General features: G+C 58.4%; 2 protein-coding genes across 24 annotated transcripts in view; one reads left to right on the forward strand and one right to left on the reverse strand.

Annotated features, from left to right (window-relative positions):
• The window catches only part of DHX30 (DExH-box helicase 30), a 31016-nt gene extending 19873 nt beyond the window's left edge, over positions 1-11143 (forward strand). For all 7 annotated transcript variants that reach the window (XM_032318399.1, XM_032318413.1, XM_032318405.1 and 4 more), the window contains 16 exons: positions 1107-1408; positions 1848-1968; positions 2746-2895; positions 4733-4885; positions 5197-6033; positions 6292-6367; positions 6453-6557; positions 6823-6998; positions 7244-7450; positions 7546-7627; positions 7704-7897; positions 7992-8151; positions 8263-8420; positions 8533-8636; positions 8717-8856; positions 8968-11143. In XM_032318399.1, the coding sequence (XP_032174290.1) occupies positions 1107-1408; positions 1848-1968; positions 2746-2895; positions 4733-4885; positions 5197-6033; positions 6292-6367; positions 6453-6557; positions 6823-6998; positions 7244-7450; positions 7546-7627; positions 7704-7897; positions 7992-8151; positions 8263-8420; positions 8533-8636; positions 8717-8856; positions 8968-9221 (3219 nt within the window). In that variant the 3' untranslated portion in view covers positions 9222-11143. The remainder of the gene's footprint in view (positions 1-1106; positions 1409-1847; positions 1969-2745; positions 2896-4732; positions 4886-5196; positions 6034-6291; positions 6368-6452; positions 6558-6822; positions 6999-7243; positions 7451-7545; positions 7628-7703; positions 7898-7991; positions 8152-8262; positions 8421-8532; positions 8637-8716; positions 8857-8967) is intronic.
• The window catches only part of MAP4 (microtubule associated protein 4), a 193852-nt gene continuing 183223 nt past the window's right edge, over positions 9692-20320 (reverse strand). For 11 of the 17 annotated variants that reach the window (XM_032318351.1, XM_032318342.1, XM_032318321.1 and 8 more), the window contains 3 exons: positions 15692-15773; positions 14103-14215; positions 11961-12250 (listed from right to left, as the gene is read on the reverse strand). In XM_032318351.1, the coding sequence (XP_032174242.1) occupies positions 12047-12250; positions 14103-14215; positions 15692-15773 (399 nt within the window). In that variant the 3' untranslated portion in view covers positions 11961-12046. Of the gene's footprint in view, positions 11936-11960; positions 12251-14102; positions 14216-15691; positions 15774-20320 lie in introns of those variants that run through there. The other 6 variants (XM_032318330.1, XM_032318317.1, XM_032318294.1 and 3 more) reach the window with 3 other exon arrangements.

Raw genomic sequence — 20320 nt, forward strand, 5'->3', positions numbered from 1 at the left:
GAAAATGAAGTTCCATAGTCACATACAGTAATTGGTTTTATTTGGGGGGGGGAGTTTCTCCCCCAAATGTTCCTAACGCAGGTGGGAGGAGGTGTTGGGGTTTTGTGCCTGAATGTGTCATCTCGTGCCACGAGCAGCTACAGTTTCGGAGGCCGTGTCAGCGTCTTGTGTTTATTCCATTTGTGTCTCTTTGGAGAAACGTGTGACGTTCTTGGCCTGTTGTTTAAGAGGGTGGATGTTAAGCAGGAGTCCTTTCGGTGTTCTGGAGTTCACAGCCTTTCCATTCCCCAGCGTGCATGCTCGGTTCCGCAGCTCCTTCCTCCCCCTGCCCCCTCCAGAGCAGAGTGTGTGCGGGCATTGCCCTCCTGCTCGGTGCCTCTTGCCGCGGCACAGAGGTCACTAAGAGCAAATGCCCGAGCAGCTTAGCCAGACTTGGATTGGAATTATGTTCCTTATGTTCATCTGGCTTCTCCGTTTGTGGTTCCTTAGATCCTGGTCACCTGCATTTTTGTTCTGCCTCATGGGTTTGGAGTTTCCTGTGGGCAGGGACCGGGTCTCGTCTCTCCTGGTGACGCGCAGGGGAGCCAGCTTGTTGCTTTGTGCGTGCTGGAGACTCCGCACGTTTTATTCGGTATTCTCTGTGGAAGAGAATGAAGCTATAGTATGTTTTAAAATAAGACATTCTGTGTGAAGGCTTTACAAGTATCCCAGGTTATTTTTAGAATACGCTCTCAGCATAGGGTTCTTTGGTCAGACGGGAGATAGATCTGTTTTGTAGGGTGGGCTCCATTTCTCCTAACTGCTGTATTCACCGAAGCTTTCATTTCACTTTGTGAATGTATCAGCTTTCCCACTGCCCGTGGGTTTTTGTTGTTGTTGTTGTTTCAGTTTTTTGTCTAATACATGTAAGAGTTTACCTTGTCATTTTCATGTGTCAGAGTTAGACATTTTATGTGCACTCTTACCCAGTTCTGGCCTGGGGGCTCAGGCGGGCGGATGGGTGCAAAGGTATGGCTCCTGCATAGGGGACTTGCAGTGTAAGGGGGCAGGTTTTGGACAGACTGAGGCATGAGGATGCCCCCTCACAACACTCCTTCCCCCCGCAGGGCTGGGGACTGCTGGGTCCCCGAAACGAGCTGTTTGATGCAGCCAAATACCGTGTGCTAGCCGATCGCTTTGGCTCTCCGGCTGACAGCTGGTGGCGCCCGGAACCCACCATGCCACCTACTTCCTGGCGGCAGCTGAACCCTGAGAGCATTCGGCCAGGGGGCCCTGGGGGCCTGTCCCGCTCCTTGGGCCGGGAGGAAGAGGAGGATGAGGAGGAAGAGCTGGAAGAGGGGACCATTGATGTCACTGACTTCCTGTCCATGACGCAGCAGGACTCCCACACCCCACTCAGGGACTCGAGGTACAGCTGGATGTGGGGGATGCAGGGAAGCTGGCTGCACCTTGACATAGGGATGGGGGTTGTTTCCTGGGAAGCTTGTTCATATCGGTACGTCGGTACGCCTGCCATTGTGCTGTGTGGCTGGGCTTCCGCAGGACGGCAGCAGGGACCCTTCCTCCGGGCATACTTGGGTCCCACTGAGGCCCAGCCACTACTCTGCCTGGCCCTGGGCCCCTACCCCCTGCCCGTAGTTACCTGTCTGGGGGAACGGAGGGAGCAGCAGTCATGCTGTGTGTCTGAGGGGATCATAGGCCATGCGAAGATGCTGGGCCTGCCGTCTTTTCGTGCCTCTTGCTGCCTCCTGCGCCCCTGTGCTGTCCCGGCCCCCTGGGCCTCAGAGCCTGAGGTGAACGGACCCAGGAAGAGAGAGATTTTTCACCTTAACTTTTGGTCCTCCCAGGGGGGGTTCCTTTGAAATGACAGACGACGACAGTGCTATTAGGGCTCTGACCCAGTTTCCGCTTCCCAAGAACCTTCTGGCCAAAGTGATTCAGATAGCAACATCGTCCTCCACAGCTAAGGTGAGTCGGGTCTCTGTGAAGTGCGTGTGGGTGGGGAGCTGGCTTGGTTGTGTCTGCTTGTCCCTGGGACCGGGTAGGAGAGGATCTGCAGGTATGTGTGAGCTATGCCCTCAGCCGGCACATAGGCCAGGCGGGGGGCTCGGGGTGCTTGGACTATAAAGAAGTTGATGCAGCTGGGACTGAGTGGCGGGTGGTGTGGGAACTTGGGGTGAGCTAGCTCCGTGGGAATGGGAGACCCAAGTTCGTTCCGGGATAGCTGGCAGGAGTGGCATAGAGGTGGCGCTGTCTGGCTGAGGTTGAGTTTCATCTCTGTGGCCGGGCCTTGGGCTTCGGTCAGCATAGCTTCTCCCTAGGGCTAAGGGCTTTATGCACCCCCAGAATATGCCTGGTTCTGGCTCATGCTGACAGGTTCGACCGACAGCTGCCAACATCCCTGTTTGCTTCAGAGGTGCTGAGAGCACAGTGGGCTTGGAGGGTAGGTGGCGGCCCTGGCCAGACACTGTCTTCTGCTTCAAAACCACGGGATGGCTGGAGAGGCCAGCCCTGGCCTGACACTGTCTTCTGCTTCAAAACCACGGGATGGCTGGAGAGGCCAGCCCTGGCCTAGGGAGCCATGGCCCTATCGGGGCTGGCTTCTGCTGCCCAGTGGCCCATCTCGTGTGCCCGATATTTGGCACCTGTTGAGATGGGGGTTCATTTTCCATTGCTGGATTCCTTGGGATTCTGAGAACTGCTTTCTCTGCCTTTCTGTAGCCATTTCTCTTGCCTTCCATGTAGAACCTCATGCAGTTCCATACCGTGGGCACCAAGACCAAGCTGTCCACCCTCACTCTGCTCTGGCCCTGTCCCATGACCTTTGTCGCCAAAGGGCGCCGCAAAGCGGAGGCTGAGAATAAGGCGGCGGCCCTGGCCTGCAAGAAACTGAAGGTGAGTTGGGACGGGGCAGTCCCTGGCATGATGTGTGCGAGGTCTTGGAGCTCCCCTACCTTTGGCAAATCGGTCCAGTTCTCCAGGAAATGGAATCCACCACACCAGGCCTTTGGCCTGAGCACAAAAGCATCTGATGTCCAAGCCTTGCTTGTCAGGCCGTGTGGCTGCTGTTCCCAGGAATATCCTACTCCCTCCGAAGGTGCTTTGCTTGGAGCTCAGCCTTATTGGTCGTGTTGGCAGAATCCAGGTGAAGCAGGGAAGGGACATGGGTGTTGTTTAGAATGGCTGGGGGAATGGTGCCCTTGCTGAGAGGCAGACTTCGTATCCAGAAAGATCTAGATTACCTGGGCTTTGTGGGCAAAATGGATCATAAGGTGCTATCTCCGTGAGCCCCAAGGTGAGGCAGTTAGAGGCTCCAGAGTCCAGCTGTGTGCAGTGGTGGGAGCCAGCGCTGCCATGACTGCCCCAGAAGTGGGTGATCTGAACGCACAGCAGCACAGTTTTGTGTGCAGGGAAAGAGGGCGAGGAGGCCCTGCTCTTTGCTCTGGTCAGATAGACCTTTGGTGCATGTTGGGCTCTGGAACCCCATTTTAGCCATAGCTGCTGGTGAGAGTGAGAGCCAGGAGAATGGAGGAGGGATCAGGGCAGCTGGGAGTGCAGTCCGTTAAGCATGCAACTCTTGGTTTCAGCTCAGGTCATGTTCTCGGGGTCCTGGGATCAAGCCCTGGATGTAGGGCTCAGGGCTCAGCAGGGAGTCTGCTTGAGAGTCTCTCCCTCTGCCCTTCCCCCGACTTGCATGTGTGCGCTCACTCAAAGAGGTGAATGAATGAAATCTCAAAAAAAAAAAAAAGAAAGAAAGAAAGAGAGAGGTACTGTACCTGTGGCTCTGGTGATGGATGCAACTTTGTGGAAGTCTTGAGTCTTAGCTGGATAGACACTGAGGATCCGGAGCCTCGCAGTGTGGGCGTGTCACAGGAAGGAGCCAGCTCCCAGGTGGCAGCGGTGCGGCTTGCACAGCTCGCTGGTCGCTGGTCAGAGGCCTCGCGGACAAACCCGCAGGCCTGGGAAAGGTGGAAGCCTGAGAGAGACGGTTGTGGGAGCACCTCCGTGCCCCAGGGACTAGATGCTTGCCCTTGGGGTTGGCCCGGAGCCCAGAGGGAGTTGGTGAGCCCTTGTGGGGGTAGTCTTCCTGAAGGAGGGAGTCTTGGGGGGCAAGCAGTCCTGATGGCACAGGGGACAGGAGCATGGGTGTAGGGCGGACAGACCGGTTTTGCACACCTGCCTGAGGTGTTGGGACATGGGACTTGGGGCATGTGTTTATCAAGTTGTACGAATAGACATTTCTAAGAAATTCTATCTACGTTTGTCTGATGGGGTCACGGGGGGAATGGGTGCCATGTGGAGACAGGGCGGGATGGCAGCTGGACCAGAAAGGTTGCAGGGGGGCTTGTGCTTTGGAGGTAGTGAAAACAGGGTGCCGTAAGGCTCTGATGGGGTCCATAAGGGCCCGGCCCCCCTGGCTTAGAGGTCCGTGCTGGGAATTCGTAGAGATGAGGTTGGGCTGTCACGGGGGCCCCGCTGTTCCAGGAGAGGTTTCTGAGGGGCATTCCTCCCGGACCTGTCGGGTCCTGTTCTGGGGATGATTTTTAACTAGTTATGTTTTGGGACAGGGTGGAGATTACATTTTCCAGGTTCCTAATTGTTCTTCTCTGTACAATGCTAAAACCCAAAAGAAACGTTTGCTCTGCATGATTCCGCTCAAGCTCCTGAGCCAGTGTGGGCTGGTTCTGGGGCAGCAGGGGCCTGGAGCGAGCCATGCATGTCCCCTCTGCAGAGCCTGGGCCTGGTGGACCGCAACAACGAGCCACTTACCCACGCCATGTATAACCTGGCCTCTCTGCGTGAACTGGGTGAGACGCAGCGCCGGCCGTGCACCATCCAGGTGCCTGAGCCCATCCTCCGAAAGATAGAGACCTTCCTGAACCATGTAAGAGAGCCCAGAGAATCCCTCCCCAACCCCGCCCCTGGCTCCTTCCAGTTTCTCCTGACTGAAGGCCTCCGTGTGCAGTGGGCATTGCCACCCACCCCTTGTCCCCACTGAGGCTGGAGCCCGGGAGCGCCCTGGCCCCAAGCAGCCCAGTCTCGCCCGCGAGAGTCCTTGGGCAGTTGTGCACGGAGCCCCCCGCCAGCGGGCTGGGTCACAGCGTCCGGCCCGGGTGAACCGTGTGGAGGGTCTCGAGTGAATGAGGAAGGAAGTATCTGGCCTTCACCGCTGTGCTTGCTTCTCCCATCCCTCAGTACCCTGTGGACAGTTCGTGGATCTCCCCGGAGCTCCGGCTGCAGAGCGAGGACGTCTTGCCCCTGGGCAAGGACTCAGGGCCCCTGAGTGACCCTATCACAGGCAAGCCCTACGTGCCCCTGTCAGAAGCAGAGGAGGTACGTCTGAGCCAGAACTTGCTGGAGCTGTGGCGGCGGCGAGGGCCAGTCTGGCAGGAGGCCCCCCAGCTCCCTGTGGACCCGCATCGGGACACCATCCTCAACGCCATCGAGCAGCACCCAGTGGTGGTCATCTCTGGGGACACGGGCTGCGGCAAGACCACGCGCATCCCCCAGCTGCTGCTGGAGCGCTACGTGACCGAGGGCCGCGGCGCACGCTGCAACGTGATCATCACGCAGCCGCGTCGCATCTCCGCTGTGTCCGTGGCACAGCGGGTCAGCCATGAACTGGGCCCCTCCTTGCGCCGGAACGTGGGCTTCCAGGTGCGGTTGGAAAGCAAGCCCCCGGCCCGTGGCGGAGCCCTGCTCTTCTGCACCGTGGGCATCTTGCTGCGGAAGCTGCAGAGCAATCCCAGCCTGGAGGGTGTGAGCCACGTCATTGTGGATGAGGTCCACGAGCGGGACGTGAACACGGACTTCCTGCTGATTCTGCTCAAGGGCCTGCAGCGGCTCAACCCGGCCCTGCGACTTGTGCTCATGAGCGCCACGGGCGATAACGAGCGCTTCTCCCGCTATTTTGGTGGCTGCCCTGTCATCAAGGTGCCGGGCTTCATGTACCCGGTCAAGGAGCACTACTTGGAGGACATCCTGGCCAAGCTGGGCAAGCACCAGTACCCGCACCGGCACCGGCACCACGAGGTAAGGGGACCCGCCCGCCCACCCCGGCCTTTCCTCTGGCTTCCCCGCCTCCCTGCCCCTGTGGCACCATGGCCTTGGGCAAGGCTGTGCTCCCAAGTCTGTGTCCTTGACAGAAACAGAACAGTCAGGGTTCCTGGGCAGGGGGTAGTGAGGGTTGGGCAGGGGTGACCTGTTGAGGGCCTTAGCCTCGCTGAGTCACAGACCAGCTGCGTCCTTGCCCTGGGCCTGTGACTGTGGCCTTTCCCCCCAACCCCCCAGTCTGAGGATGAGTGCGCACTCGATTTGGACCTCGTGACGGATCTGGTTCTGCACATTGATGCCCGAGGGGAGCCAGGTGGGTGCTCTCCCCTCTGCCTTGTGCCCACCCTGACTGCCAGCTGCCAAGAGTGACGGCTCACGCCTGCAGGGCCCCTTTACAGGTGGAATCCTCTGCTTCCTGCCTGGTTGGCAGGAGATAAAAGGAGTACAGCAACGCCTCCAGGAGGCCCTGGGCATGCACGAAAGCAAGTACCTCATCCTGCCAGGTGAGAGTGGGCGAGTGAGGCGCGATGGCCCCCAGACACTGGTCTTGCCCTCTGGCCTGGGGACTCTAACCCAGCGGGGACTCCAGGGACCTGGGTTTCTGATCAACCAGCCTTGCTTCTGCTGGCTTTTCCACCTTGAGTGGGCATATGTAGTCTTGATCTGGGTCTCAGTTCCATCAAAATGGGATCAAAATTATTGTCCTGTGGCCTCATCACAGGGAGCAGGAGCTGTGCCCATAACCAGCATGTTCTTGCTGCCCACCAGTGCACTCCAACATCCCCATGATGGACCAGAAGGCCATATTCCAGCAGCCGCCGGTTGGGGTGCGCAAGATTGTGTTGGCCACCAATATCGCGGAGACGTCGATCACAGTCAATGATATTGTGCATGTGGTGGACAGCGGTCTGCACAAGGAGGAGCGCTATGACCTGAAGACCAAGGTGGCACCCATCTCCTGGGCCCAGCCAGCCCCTGGGGGAAGAACTACAAGTTCCGAGGTGGCCCCCAGCCCAGATCAGCCTTGGACCTGCTGTGTGTGTCCGGAGAAGGCCACACTCGTGGGCTCTCGGTGTCCCTGTTGTGGGGGGGCCGTTGAGGGATTGAGTGAGGTGAAGGCGAGACGAGGGGCAGCGCTGAGGAAGGCTGGTTGGCCTCTGCGTCGCTGCTCACCTGCCCCCTCCCCCAGGTGTCCTGCCTGGAGACTGTGTGGGTGTCACGAGCCAACGTGATCCAGCGCCGGGGCCGGGCGGGCCGCTGCCAGTCAGGCTTTGCCTACCACCTGTTCCCGCGGAGCCGGCTGGAGAAAATGGTCCCTTTCCAAGTGCCAGAGATTCTGCGCACGCCGCTCGAGAACCTGGTGCTACAAGCCAAAATCCACATGCCTGAGAAGACGGTGCGCCAGAGCGGGGGCTGGGCTGGGGCTGGACGTGGTGCGGGGCAGGTGGGATGTGGGGCTCACGGCCCACGTCTGGCTGCTGCTTGCTGTAGGCAGTGGAGTTCCTTTCCAAGGCCGTGGACAGTCCGAACATCAAGGCGGTGGATGAGGCTGTGATCTTGCTCCAGGAGATCGGTGAGTGGGGCCGGGCCGGGCCGGGCAGGGCTGCAGGGTGGCTCTGAGGGTGAGTCTGACCGCGGAGCTATTGCAGGGGTGCTGGACCAGCGGGAGTACCTGACCACCCTGGGGCAGCGCCTGGCCCACATCTCCACTGACCCCCGGCTGGCCAAGGCCATAGTGCTGGCCGCCATCTTCCGTTGCCTGCACCCGCTGCTGGTGGTCGTTTCCTGCCTCACCCGGGACCCCTTCAGCAGTAGCCTGCAGAACAGGGCGGAGGTGGACAAGGTCAGACCCAGTCCCTCCCCGACCCCGTCCCGAAGCTGCCATCGCCGCCGGCCCTCACCCTGTGGCCTCGGTGCCCCCTCCCACTCCCTCCCAGGTGAAGGCACTGTTGAGCCATGATAGCGGCAGTGACCACCTGGCCTTTGTGCGGGCGGTTGCCGGCTGGGAGGAGGTGCTGCGCTGGCAGGACCGCAGCTCCCGTGAGAACTATCTGGAGGAAAACCTGCTGTACGCCCCCAGCCTGCGGTTCATCCATGGTCAGTGGCCTTTCCCCCGCCCCCCCCCCCCCCCCACCTAAGGCCCAGGCTTGTGGTTCCCCAGCCTTGTGGCTTAGGGGTCGCAGGCCTAGCCCACCTTCACCTCCCCAGGACTCATCAAGCAGTTCTCGGAGAACATTTACGAGGCTTTCCTGGTGGGGAAGCCCTCAGACTGCACCCTGGCCTCTGCCCAGTGCAACGAGTACAGCGAAGAGGAGGAGCTGGTGAAGGGTGTGCTGATGGCGGGCCTCTACCCCAACCTCATCCAGGTGCTGCCTTGGGGAAGGGGCCAGAGGGCCCCAGCCTCCTTCCCTCATCAACCCCACCCCCTAGCCTGCTGCTTCTCGCTCAGCCTGCCCGTCTCTCCTTTGATCCTTGTAGGTGAGACAGGGCAAGGTGACCCGGCAGGGCAAATTCAAGCCCAACAGCGTCACTTACAGGACCAAATCAGGAAACATCTTGCTACACAAGTCGACCATTAACAGGTAGGAAGCAGGCAGGGCCGGGGGAAGGGCGGCTGGCCTGGTCAAGAAGGGTGGACTCACCCCTGCCTTCTATTCCATAGAGAGGCCACGCGGCTGCGGAGCCGGTGGCTGACGTATTTCATGGCTGTCAAGTCCAACGGCAGTGTCTTTGTCCGGGACTCCTCCCAGGTGCACCCACTAGCTGTGCTGCTGCTGACCGACGGGGACGTCCACATCCGTGGTGGGTACTCACCTGCCTTCTGCCCCACCGCGGCTTGGGCTGGTCTGCATCCCTGGTGGGGAGCCCCCAGCCTGGCCTCACCTCTGTGGTCTCTTCCCCCACCCCCTGCAGATGATGGGCGCCGGGCTACCATCTCCCTGAGCGACAGTGATCTGCTGCGGCTGGAGGGGGACTCGCGCACCGTGCGGCTGCTTCGGGAGCTGCGCCGAGCACTGGGCCGCATGGTGGAGCGGAGTCTGCGCAGCGAGCTGGCCGCTCTGCCGCCGGGCGTGCAGCAGGAGCACGGGCAGCTGCTGGCGCTGCTGGCGGAGCTGCTGCGTGGGCCCTGCGGCAGCTTTGACGTGCGCAAGACGGCGGATGACTGAGCCCCGTTGTCTGCTGGGGCTGTGTACAGAGTGCAAATGTTTATTTAAAATAAAGTTCTATTTATCCCTTGTGAGCATTGCTCTCCGCGGGGGGCTCCTCTCTCGGGGGCCCGGCACCCACGCTCCTGCTTCTTGCAGGGCCCAGGGCTGCTGCCTTTTCTGGGCCAGGACCCTGGCCTCCCTCTCGGGGCCAGTGGTCCACTGCAGGCTCTTCGTGAATCTTTACCTCCTAGCCCCTTGAGCAGAACCAGGGACAAGTTCCACAGGCAGCTAAGGCCACTTGAACCTTAACCTTCAGGGGCCTTAGGTGGTACAGCAGCCCTTTTGTGAGCTGTGACTTTGCTAATAAAGTCATCAAGACAGCATGGTACCCAGCAGCCCGCTGAAGCCAGCAGATGCACTACGGGGCAAGGTCAGTGATGCTGGAGCTGGAGACAAACCAGGACGGACAGAAGAGACGGGCCCGTGCGGTAGGACATCATGAGCTTTATTGACTCTTGAGATAAGTACAACAGAATCACAGATTGACACAGGCAATGGCTGAGCCAGAAGCAAACTGGAAGTGCAGAAATGCACCCACATGCTGTCAGGGCACCTTCTCGGCCTTGGGGGACGCTTCAAGGGAGCTGGGACCACACCAGCCCACACAGACTGTTCCCCATGAGGCTCACTTCTCACAGCCCTTCCCTCGGACTGGGAGCCAGTCACCTGCCTCAGCATCTGTGGCCCCGGGGCTAAAGAGGAGGGTACAGGTACTTTCCGGCTCTGCAGCTGCCCCACTTCCTCCCCAGCTGCCTTCCGTCCCTCTCCTGCTGACAAGACGCGGGTGCCCCGATGTCCTTGGCACATGGCACTCTAGCATCTGGTGCAGGGAAGGCTTTCTCCACCAGCCCCCTGCAGCATGTGCTCGGGGAGCTGCGGATGTGGTGTCCCACCTCCCTGAGGGAAATGCTACCTCCGAAGTGGGAGAACCTGCTGGCCCAGATGCCCGCCCTCTACATGGAGGTCCGATTGGAACCAACGTCAAGAACCCTTCCTCCTGGGCTCCAGGAAGGGAGACAACAGGTGCAGTGGCGGGGTGGGGCGGCGAGGGGCCAAGTCTGGCGACCTCAAGGGGCAAGTCTGCACTGCAGGAAATGCTCCTCCAGAGGAGACGCCCTCAGAGACTCCCCGCCATTTCACTACAAACTGTTAAATTTTAATCCTTTATTAGAAACCATGCAAACTTTAATACAAAAAAAAAAAAAATACAAGTGCAATAAGAATCTTCGTGTCAATACAATTCCCGGGATTTCTCATCATTGCAGCCGTCCCAAGACCGGGCCTAGCTGGGACACCCCTGCACAGGCTGGCCTCGCCTCTCCCCCTCCCCAGTCAGGCTGTTAGGGGTGGGGGAGATGGCTGGTCTCCTGCCTTTTTGAAATTTCCACACCTGATTCCCCATCCCCCACATGAGTCTGGACATCTTGGGCTCCTGGTAACAGGGCTCTGGTGTCCTAGGCCTTCGAGTCTGGAGGATTATGACCTCCAGAGTCTTTCCCTGCTTCTCCAGCCCCAAACTTGTACCTCCCACTACATCCCAGGGAATGAGACAGATAGAGATGCCAAAACCAGCCTCTTGGTTAGAAAAGAAAAGCAGCATACACACAAAATACCAGAACAACCAGACCACACTCTGACCAGTCCCTAGTATGCCCTCCCTGCTCACCAGGCTACAGCCCCTGTACCTCACCTGCCGTGCCCACACCTTCTCCGGGGCCCCAAGCTGCCCAGGCCAGGGCAGCCCCTGATGCCTGACCTCCTGGCTGGAGGCTTAAGGATCTCCCCTCCCTGTTTCCTTTAACACCTACTGAGGACTTTCGTTTAGACATGGCTTCAACCTGCAAAACTCCTCTACCAGTTTTTAGGTTATTTAAAAAAAAGAGAGAAAAAAGAAAAGAGTGTGTGACAGCAGCTAGGCGGGTATGGGAAGCAGTGAGGACAGTCAGAGCTGACCCCTAACTAACTTGGGGCAGGGCAGCAAGAGGTGCCTGGCCCCACCTGCACAGTGGGCACCACAGAGGGTCATAGGGAGAGGCAGTGGCTTAGCGGGCTCCGGGGGGTGCTGTCAGCATCCTGCCACCGTGCAGCTGTCCAGCTCCACTCTTCTCTCCCAAGTGGGCCCAGCGAGGAGGGTGGGTATGTCAGTTTCTCTTGGGTTTGGTCCGAAAAACCCAAAGAGGAGGTTGGAATCCCGTTCCCCCCCTCCCAGATCCCATAAGATCCCAAGTTGGCCTCCCCAGCCCATTCACCTCCCAACCCCATGTGCAGAGCCATGTGCAATGATGGGACAGGAACAAAGCAAGTAGTGGGCCCAGGGCGGGGAGCAGTGGAGGTTTGGGAGTGGGTCTGCTGCTGCCGGGGGCAAGCAGGGCGGGGGAAGGGGGTAGGGCCTGGAGGACTGCCCAGCATCCAAGCCGTGTGGGGTCTAGATCGCAGCCCGGGAGAGGGAGCCAAGGGCCCGGGTGCCTGAGCTGGGGCCGCCAGGGAAGTAGGGGGGGCGGGAGACAATGTCAGCCCCGTGGTCGGTGCGGGCCCTGGCGTTTGCCCGGAACGTCAGCCTGTAGGTCTCAATCTGCAGTGACACGGGAGGAGGGAAGGGAGGGGGGAACAAGGGACACAAGAGGGGGAACACAGGGGATGGAAGACGAGACCAGAATGTCATCGTTAGATGCCTGGAAAATAAAAGGTTGCTTGGTTAAAATTTAGGCCACACTCTACTCAAAAAAAAAAAAAAAAAAAAAAAGTTTCAATTTGCAGCCAGTGGCAGGGCCCCCGGCTGGCCCTCAGGCCAAGCCCAGCCACTTACTTGTCTCCTGGATCTGGCTGTCCAAGGTCTGGGCCTCCCTTTGGTCACCACCCCCTGCCAGGCCACTGAGGCCACTGGCTGAAGTGGGGGCGCCAGCTTCGGGCGCTGGCTCAGGGATGGCCGGCTCCTCCCCAGCAGGGGGGCCCGGACACGGAGGGGCCTCGCTGCCACCGCCCTCAGTCTACAATGAAACAGTGGGGGAGACAGTGCAGGGTCAGTCGGGGAGGAGGTGGGATGGGTGATGGTGGTGGGTTTTACACACAGCCCCCGCCCCACCCCTGCCCCCAGTTGGCCGAAGAATCTAGGCCAGGTACTCCCCGCCCCGATCCCCCACCATGAGGCGACTCCTGAGCCCGAGGCCTGGCCCAGCGCAGAGCAAGAGAGCACAGCCCTAGGCCCAGCGTGCGGCCTAGCTAGTGACACACTCTGGAAGACTCCTCCGTGAAGGGCAAGGTTCCCTGCAGTCTTTCTGGGGTGAAAGGCGAGAGGGGCAGGCTTCTCACCCACGATGGCACTGAGCTAGCTGTGACACCGGCTCAGCAGCAAAAACCCGGGGGACGATCGCTGCGTATGGGTCTGCAACTGGCTGGGAAGCAGGGGTACTGCAGGCCAGCTAGGGAGCTCTGGGAGCCTAAAATCGGGTTAGAGGGGTGCAGCCTGCCACCTCTGACCCCGTGAACTCCAGACCACTCCCATCGCAGAGGGGCTGCACAGAGAGGCTCTCTTGGAAACCCGGGGGCACCCCTGCCTGTTCACCTAGCCGTCTCCAGACACGGAGGCCTCTGCTGTGCTGGGCGCCCTCCTGGAGCCTGGGGACACAGGAGGGGTGGCCAGAGAGGTGTGACCCAGAGAAACTCTGGGGCCCCGAGGGCTTCCTAGGAGGAGGATGGCGTGGGCGGTGAACACCCAGTACGAGTAAAGCAGAAAAGGGAAGGCCAGTGGGGAGCTGGAACGTCTGGGCCCCAGAATGCCCAAAAGGGGACAATGACTCCACAGAGGTTTCTAATCACAACAATGAAGGAGACAGGCCTCTGTATGGGAAAACAACTCCAGAAATAATAAAGGGAGATGATGTGAATAAAGAACACCAGAATTGGGGGTCAGAAGGCCCAGGTGCAAACCCTGGTCCAGAGTACCTGCCACGTGGCCTCGGACAAGGGACGACACCTGAGCTAGTGCCCCACTAGGACAGACTAGGGAGTGGCTCCTCACAAGGTCTGGAGGCATGACTGAGCCTGGGACAGGGCCAAGACCCCAAACTGGGAAGGGAAGCTGGGAGAGACGCGGGGCTGGGCCAGGCGGGAGGGAAGGCCCACCACAGCTGCTCCTCGCCCTCGCCCCTGCTCCCCTTCCCCTGAGCAGCTGCAGCTCTCCTCAGCAAGCTGCTCCCCCCGGGGTCTCCCCGCCCCCGCAACAACACGGAACAGAGGACAACAGTGTCTTGGCACAGAGGGTCTCGCGGTGCTGTGGAAGGAGGGAGGAAGGGAAGGCGGGCGGGAGGGAGGGAGGAAGGCAGGAGAGGCCCAGCCAGGCCTGACAATGGGAAGCCCTGCCCACCTGAGCGCCCTCCCAGAGCCCCAGCCTGGGGTGGGGCTGAAGCCGTGCTACCCTGCTCTCGGGGCCAGCGGAGCCTTGCACGGAGCACGTCCCCACGTGCTCTCTCCTGAGGCAGACAGGGACAGTCAGGCCACGTGGACCACCCACCTTGTGGGGGAGTAGCATCCCAGCTCACAGGCCCTTTGGAAATGGCTGAGATGGGCTCAGAAAGGCAGGCCATGGCTCTCAGGAGAGGGTCTCTCCCCAGGTGGACAGGGCCGAGGCCGCTGGGCCGGGGCCTCTTTACCTCTCCTGCCTCACTCGGGGCTGATGATGAACACGGGGAACACACAACGGCGTGGGGAACAGGACTCCTGACAAAACTGAGGGGCGGTGACAGGCACCCAGCTCCTGGGACCCCGACTCCAGCGGCACCACCCCACCCACCCTGGCCAGGCAGCGTCCCCTGCTGTGGCCCCCGCTGCCCCACTCACTACCTTCACGGCACCTCCTGCAGGCAGGTGGCCCACATTATCGAGGGATCCCACCTTCGCCTGGGCCTTCTCCTTGAAGTTCAACTTCTGACTTTCAATCTTGACATCTCCTCCACCTGAAAACAAAAAACCACCGGTCACACAGGCAAAACCGGGAGGCTGGAACAGGAATCCTAGCTTGGCCGAGGACCTGCTGCGTGCCCAGTACAGACACCAATGTGACCTGTTCCCAGCGGCTCTGGGGACAACGCAGGATGGACAGTGAACGTGCCTGTCACAGAGGACTCACCTTCTCAAAGTGGGGCTGACAATCTGCACCTGCAGCGGAACGCCTCCACCGAGAAGCAAAGTCACCCTCACCTCTGCCAGAGGCCCGAGGCACGGCCTCCAGCCAAACATCTGAAGGTGGCTCGAGGGCGTGTGCTTTTAGGTTCTCTTGGCAGTGTAGTGACTCCCTCCGACTGGGGGGTACGGGGTGACCCAGCTTCCTTTCAGTCTACAAATACTCTGTCCGTCAGGGTTAGGATCCTGGTTTCACAGCTGCTAGAGCTGAGGCTGGAAAAGACGAATGACTTGCCCAAAGTCACTGTCAAGCTGGTGACGGGCAGGCAGGATGGAACTGATCTGTCTGAGCCGCTGAACTGAGCTGCACTATAGTGACAAGACGGAAAGTGGAAAGCGGCTTCTCTGCAGTGCAGGAAAAGGAAGAGCGGTGGGAATGGTCCTGGCACTGAGTTTAGAAAGGACAGGGACAGGGTCCGGGGCCCAGTGCTCCTGCCTGGCTGGGGCATGGAGGTGGCCCGCACACCAGAACAAGGTTCAGAGCTGACAGCCACGGTGTGGTTACGGGATCTGGGCCCAGACTGCTCTGCTGGGTCCACCCTGCTCCAGGCCCCGCAGCTGCGCTTCCCTCACGTGGCCATCGCCTCCGCTCACGTCCCAGCTTCTTGCCACGTTCACCAACTCGGCCCCACCCTGAAGTCCACACCCCCCCACCCCCAGGCAAAATCCGGGCCTCCAGTCAGTCAGCAGCACTAGGGAGTGAGGTACCACACTAGAGTAGATTTTCCAGATAAAAAAGTTAAGGGCCAAACTGTTCTGATTCTTTTAAACAGGACATGTTCTCTAATGAATGATGACACTTTCTGCTGAGAGGGAACGCCGTGGCCCCGGTGCCCGGCCTCCGGGAAGCCAGGCCCAGGGTTGGGGCTGACCACACCCCTGCTGCAGCAGAGAGACCCCCAGCCGTGGCCAGCTGCTGAGGTTCTATTGCCTCAGGAGAACCTAATCCAACAACTCCTTGGGTACCAGGTCCTGGCCCGTGACCTGGGAGGGCCAGGCCCGTGGCAGGTGCTGGAGACAGTGATGCCCAGGCCAATGGCAGCCTTCACGACCTGCTCCTCCTCAGAGGCCCCGAGGTGTTGAGTGCTCAGAGCCCCCTCCCTGACAGGCACTTCACTGCGCAGTTGGCATCACTGCCTCCTGGGCGGGGGCGGCTCCAGGAATCCTGAGGGAATGACCGATGCAGCTGGCCTTGGCAGGACCACAGGCCCCAGGCATGCTGGGATTGGGGTGTAGGAGACAGCACTCACCAGGTTTGTGCTTGATGTTGGCCTTGGACCCACACTTGGAGGAGACCTTAGAGATGTCCACCTTCTTATTCTGAATCTGAACCTGAGAAACCAATCGCAAGAAGAGCACTGCCTCAGAGAGAGGCTGTATCCAAGGCCTGCAGCCTCTGCGCCCACCCCAGCGGACCGAAGCGGTTCCCATGCACACTGGGCCGCTCCCTCCCCGCCGCAACGGTACACCTGCTGGGAAGCTCTTCTCCCATTTGTCTGGATCCAAATCTAAAATGTCATTTTGTTCCACCTGAAATCTTACCCATTAACCCCTTGCTCAGAGAAAATCTGGAGTCATGTTTTCATGTTCTGCCAGTTCTTCCTACTGTGTGTTTCCCTCCTGGGTGACCACACAGGCATCTGTCTAGGATGCGTACTCCTGCTTCATTCATGTTACAAACGTTTTCCCACAAAGTTGAGAATTGTAAAGAGGGGCCACGTATAATAATCTATTCTCTAAGATCTTATATAAACCGAACCCATGTCTGATATTGAACATTTGGATTTTTTCTAATTTTTCACCATTAAAACCATGGCAGCAATATGGGTGCCTAGGGGGCGTGGTGGGTTGGGTGGGCACCTATCTGACTTGCTTTCAGCTTGGGTCATGATCTCAGGGATGTGGGATTAAGCCCCGTGTTGGGCTCCACGCTTAGTGGAGTCTGCTTAGGACTCTCCCTCTGCACCCCCACCCCTCACTCTCTCCCCCTACAAAAAAATCTTAAAAACGAAAACAAAACCAAAAACCCACCATGGCAGCAATAAGTATCTTTATGAACAGAAGTCATGACAATTCTGATGACCCTGTAAGCAGGATGCCCAGAACTTCAGTTACCTGGCCAAAGGTTTAGACTGTATATATTAAGGTTCTTAAGCTACGGGACCTAACTGCTTTCTAGAAATGTGACAACGGACATCCACCACCGAGCTGAAGTGTTTGTCCGACCACATCCTCCTCCCAGCACTGGATATTCCCACTAAAAACAGTAACAGCGTTCTTCCCATAAGCAGTTTGAAGTGATCTCTGAAAATGGCTCATTATTCACTTGATCCAGAAAACCCCACAAAATCAGGTAAATCAAGAGGCTCAAACCTTCGCGTTCACTTTAAGAACATGTGAAACGGCCCAGGCCATCCAGGGGAGGTATAATCGAAAAGGCGCCAAGTATCTGAAAGGTGTCCCTTTGCAGGAGTCACCCCGTCGCCACGATGGAGGAGGGGCGGAGGCGGGACGCAGGCCCAGGCCGAAGGGCAGGGCCGGACACAGGGTGGGTGCCCCAAGACAGTGCTTACTTTTTATTGCCCATGCTTAGAGAGGCAGAGTCACGCTGAACCGAAAGTGTGGGAGTCTGATTCCCTGGTCACGGAGCATAACAGGAGAACAAAGCCACTAAGACGCAGCGTGGAGCTCCCGGGGCTCGGGGCTGGGTGAGCCCACACCGCGCTCTCCCTGCCACTCGAGCTGCTCCGGACTGGAGGGAGCAGGCCGTTCCTAAACCAGAAGATGCAGCTGCTCAGAAGAAAACGGGATCCCAGGGGAACCCGAAGAACCAAAACCTGAGGCCCTAGAGGACATTCTGCATAGAATACGTGCAGATAAGGTTAAAACAAAAAACCACCACCACCACCAAAACTTTGCTAATTTATATGTGAACACTGCTCAGTTCTGCTGCTCAGTTCCGCTGCTCTGCTAGTTGTTCAGGGAAGTCACACACCCCTGCACGACAGGCCCCTCGCCCCCTCGCGGCGCCGAGCACCACACAGCGGTGTCCGGGCGCAGAGCCCAGGCCAGCGGCCCCGGGCCCACAGCTGCAGCGACGAGGCGCAGCCTCCAGGCTCCATGACGCTCTGGTTAGCCTGACTTTCTGCTCACCGCCGGGGAGTCATCAAAGGACGACTAGCCTTCTATCTGACAGGAATCCTGTAGGGGTGAGCATTTCGCTACCGGGACTGAGGGCTTGTGCTTCATCTACAAGTGGGCACCGGGTTCTGGGATGAAGATTCCAGGGTCCTGTGAGTGGCCCAGCTGCTCCCTGGTTCTGTGGAAGAGCCCAGCTTTCCCCTGCAGTCAAGTGCTCCAGGCAGGGGCCCAGGGAGGCCTACCAGCAGGTGCCACACCCACCAGTGTGGTCACATCACCTTCTAGCACCCTCTCCCTCTCGTCAGCGTGAGAAAATACGGTTTCCACTGTACTCCAAGAGCATACGTGCAATGCCTACTGCATTTTCCTGCGCCCGCCTGCAGCCCAGGGCCGGCCACAGAGTCATTTCCCATAATCCTCAGCTTGCGTGAGCCATCATCCCTCGCTGCTCATACTGCCCCTCGCCTGGCAAGCCCACCGCTTTCTCCTCCCCGTCCCTCGAAGCCCAGCTCAAGGGCCACCTTCTTCAAAGCCTTCCTGGACTCTAGCCTCACTCCACCTCTTCTTTGCGTCATCATGAAGGGACGTGAGCATCAACAGGACACTAAGTGGTTCACGCATTCAGTCGTCATTTATAAAGGACTTATCACCCTCAAAACAAAGGCCTCCGCTTTGTCTCCTCTTTCCAACAAGGCTGCAATTCTCTCGAAATGAGAACACAGGGAAGTGCTTTTCCCAACCAAATGTTCTGGCAGCCACTGAACCAAGATAGATGTGTCCCGGCAGCACCGGTGGCAACTCATCTCGTGCCAACCCCGAGACAGCCGCACACAGGGACGGAGGTCACTGGCCCAGGTCTAGAGCCCACGCATTTCCTGAGCCAGCGTTCTGCCACTGAGGCCACCACTTGTTTACTTCTTGTCTGGTCCTCAAGTAAACATCAGCTGGTGAAGAGGCAGTTCTGCTTTAAAGACATGCGCCAGCCAGCGGACGGAGGAGGAAGCAACACAGTGCACCCCTACTGAACACATGGCTCTTGGTACTGGCCACCCGAGAGAAAGAGAGAGAGAGAGAGAGAAAACCAGAGAGTGAAACACGACGTGAAATACCACCACAACCTATGAAAGTCTTGCAAAAATCTGGGGGTGGGGGAGATCAAACCTGAGTCAATGTACAGACTATCAAGGGACACGGAAGCACACTAAATGAAGCCATGGGGCTGTCATCAGCAGAGTCCAGATTCGAGGACAAGCGACTTGGTTTACGCATGAAAAATACCTGAAAGGGGCCTGCAGAGTAAAAAGAAACTTAAGACAAGAGACACATCAACCAATCAGTTTATGGGCCTTACTTGGATCCTGATTCAAACAAGCAAACCTGTTTAACATGTCAGTGGGAGTCCGACACCCACGTACGTACACGAACATATGTACGCACGTGAAGAGTTCTTATCTTTTAAAGTTATAAACCGAGAATCTGCAGACGAATGATGTATCTAGGACTGGGCACAAGGAGGGACACCTGGCTGGCTCTGTGGAGCAGGTGACTCTTGATCTCAGGGTCACAGGTCTGAGACCCCCACTGGGTGTAGTAGAGATCATTTTAAAAAAAAGGCTGGCCACAAGGAAAATAAACGAAGCTGGGTAAAAGGTTCATCCAGTTCACTGTAGTGTTTTTTTCCTATTTTTGTATGTATCTGAAAATTCTCTACAACTTCAAGTTTTAAAAAAGTGTAACTGTGTCCCCCTCACTTAATGAGGCCCGCTGCATCTGAGATGTGGCTGGCACAGAGAGAAGGCACAGTCCCTTCCAGATAATTCTCCCCGACTTGCCCTCGTCCCCCGCCTACTTGCCACCACTTGATGCTTTAGGGAGGCACGTGCCGCCTCCCTGACCTAGGACATGTGTCTCTCAGACATGCTGCCCTAGCGGAAGCCACGCTGCCTCTGCAGCCCTCTTGCTGTCCCGCCGCCCACGGACGCCCCACACCTCACTCTAGCTGTTTGCACCATCTGTGCTCCCCACCACCCCGGCCTGTGACACACCGAAGCCCACCGCAGGCAGCGGTAGAGGCTGAGATGACACAGCCACTGGGTCTGTAAGAGCCCATCACACACGTCTCTCCTTATGAGGGTGAAATGGGAGAAAAATGGTCCCAAAATCGTCAATTGGGGGAAAATCTGCTCTGCTCCCTGCTCTCACGTGTCCCTGGTTCCCAACAAGGGGGGGCTCATGTATGGGTGGCAGGGGGCTCTGGAGCACTGACTGGGGTCCTGCTCCAGGCCTCTCCTCGGGTGTCGGGCTCAGAATCTATCCAGGAGGGGACGAGGTTTGTGTGTGACATGGGACACTGCTCCGCCTGCATGGCGGGCCCACACTTTGTCCACCGCACATGTGTCTGTGCTGGCTTCATAGAGGCGCTGAAGGAAGGACAGTGCCTCCATCCAGGCCGTTTGCCCTCCTCTTGCCGCCCCCAAACACTGCTCCCAGGCAGTTTCCGGATGCCTTGTTGCCTTGTTGTCTAAGGAGGCCTCCCCTGACAATAAAACGTTTATAGGGCGCCTGGGGCTCAGTTGGTTCAGCAGCCGACTCTGAACTGTGGCTCAGGTCATGAGACTGAGCACAGGGTCTGCTCATCCCTGTACCCCCTGCTCTGTCATTATGTGTCTCCCCCTAGCTCACACTCTCTAATAAATCAGTAAAATCTTTTAAAAAACCTTGGAAATCATGCGTAAGCA

The sequence above is a fragment of the Mustela erminea genome, chromosome 1, assembly GCF_009829155.1.
Source record: "Mustela erminea isolate mMusErm1 chromosome 1, mMusErm1.Pri, whole genome shotgun sequence".
Lineage (NCBI taxonomy): Eukaryota > Metazoa > Chordata > Mammalia > Carnivora > Mustelidae > Mustela > Mustela erminea.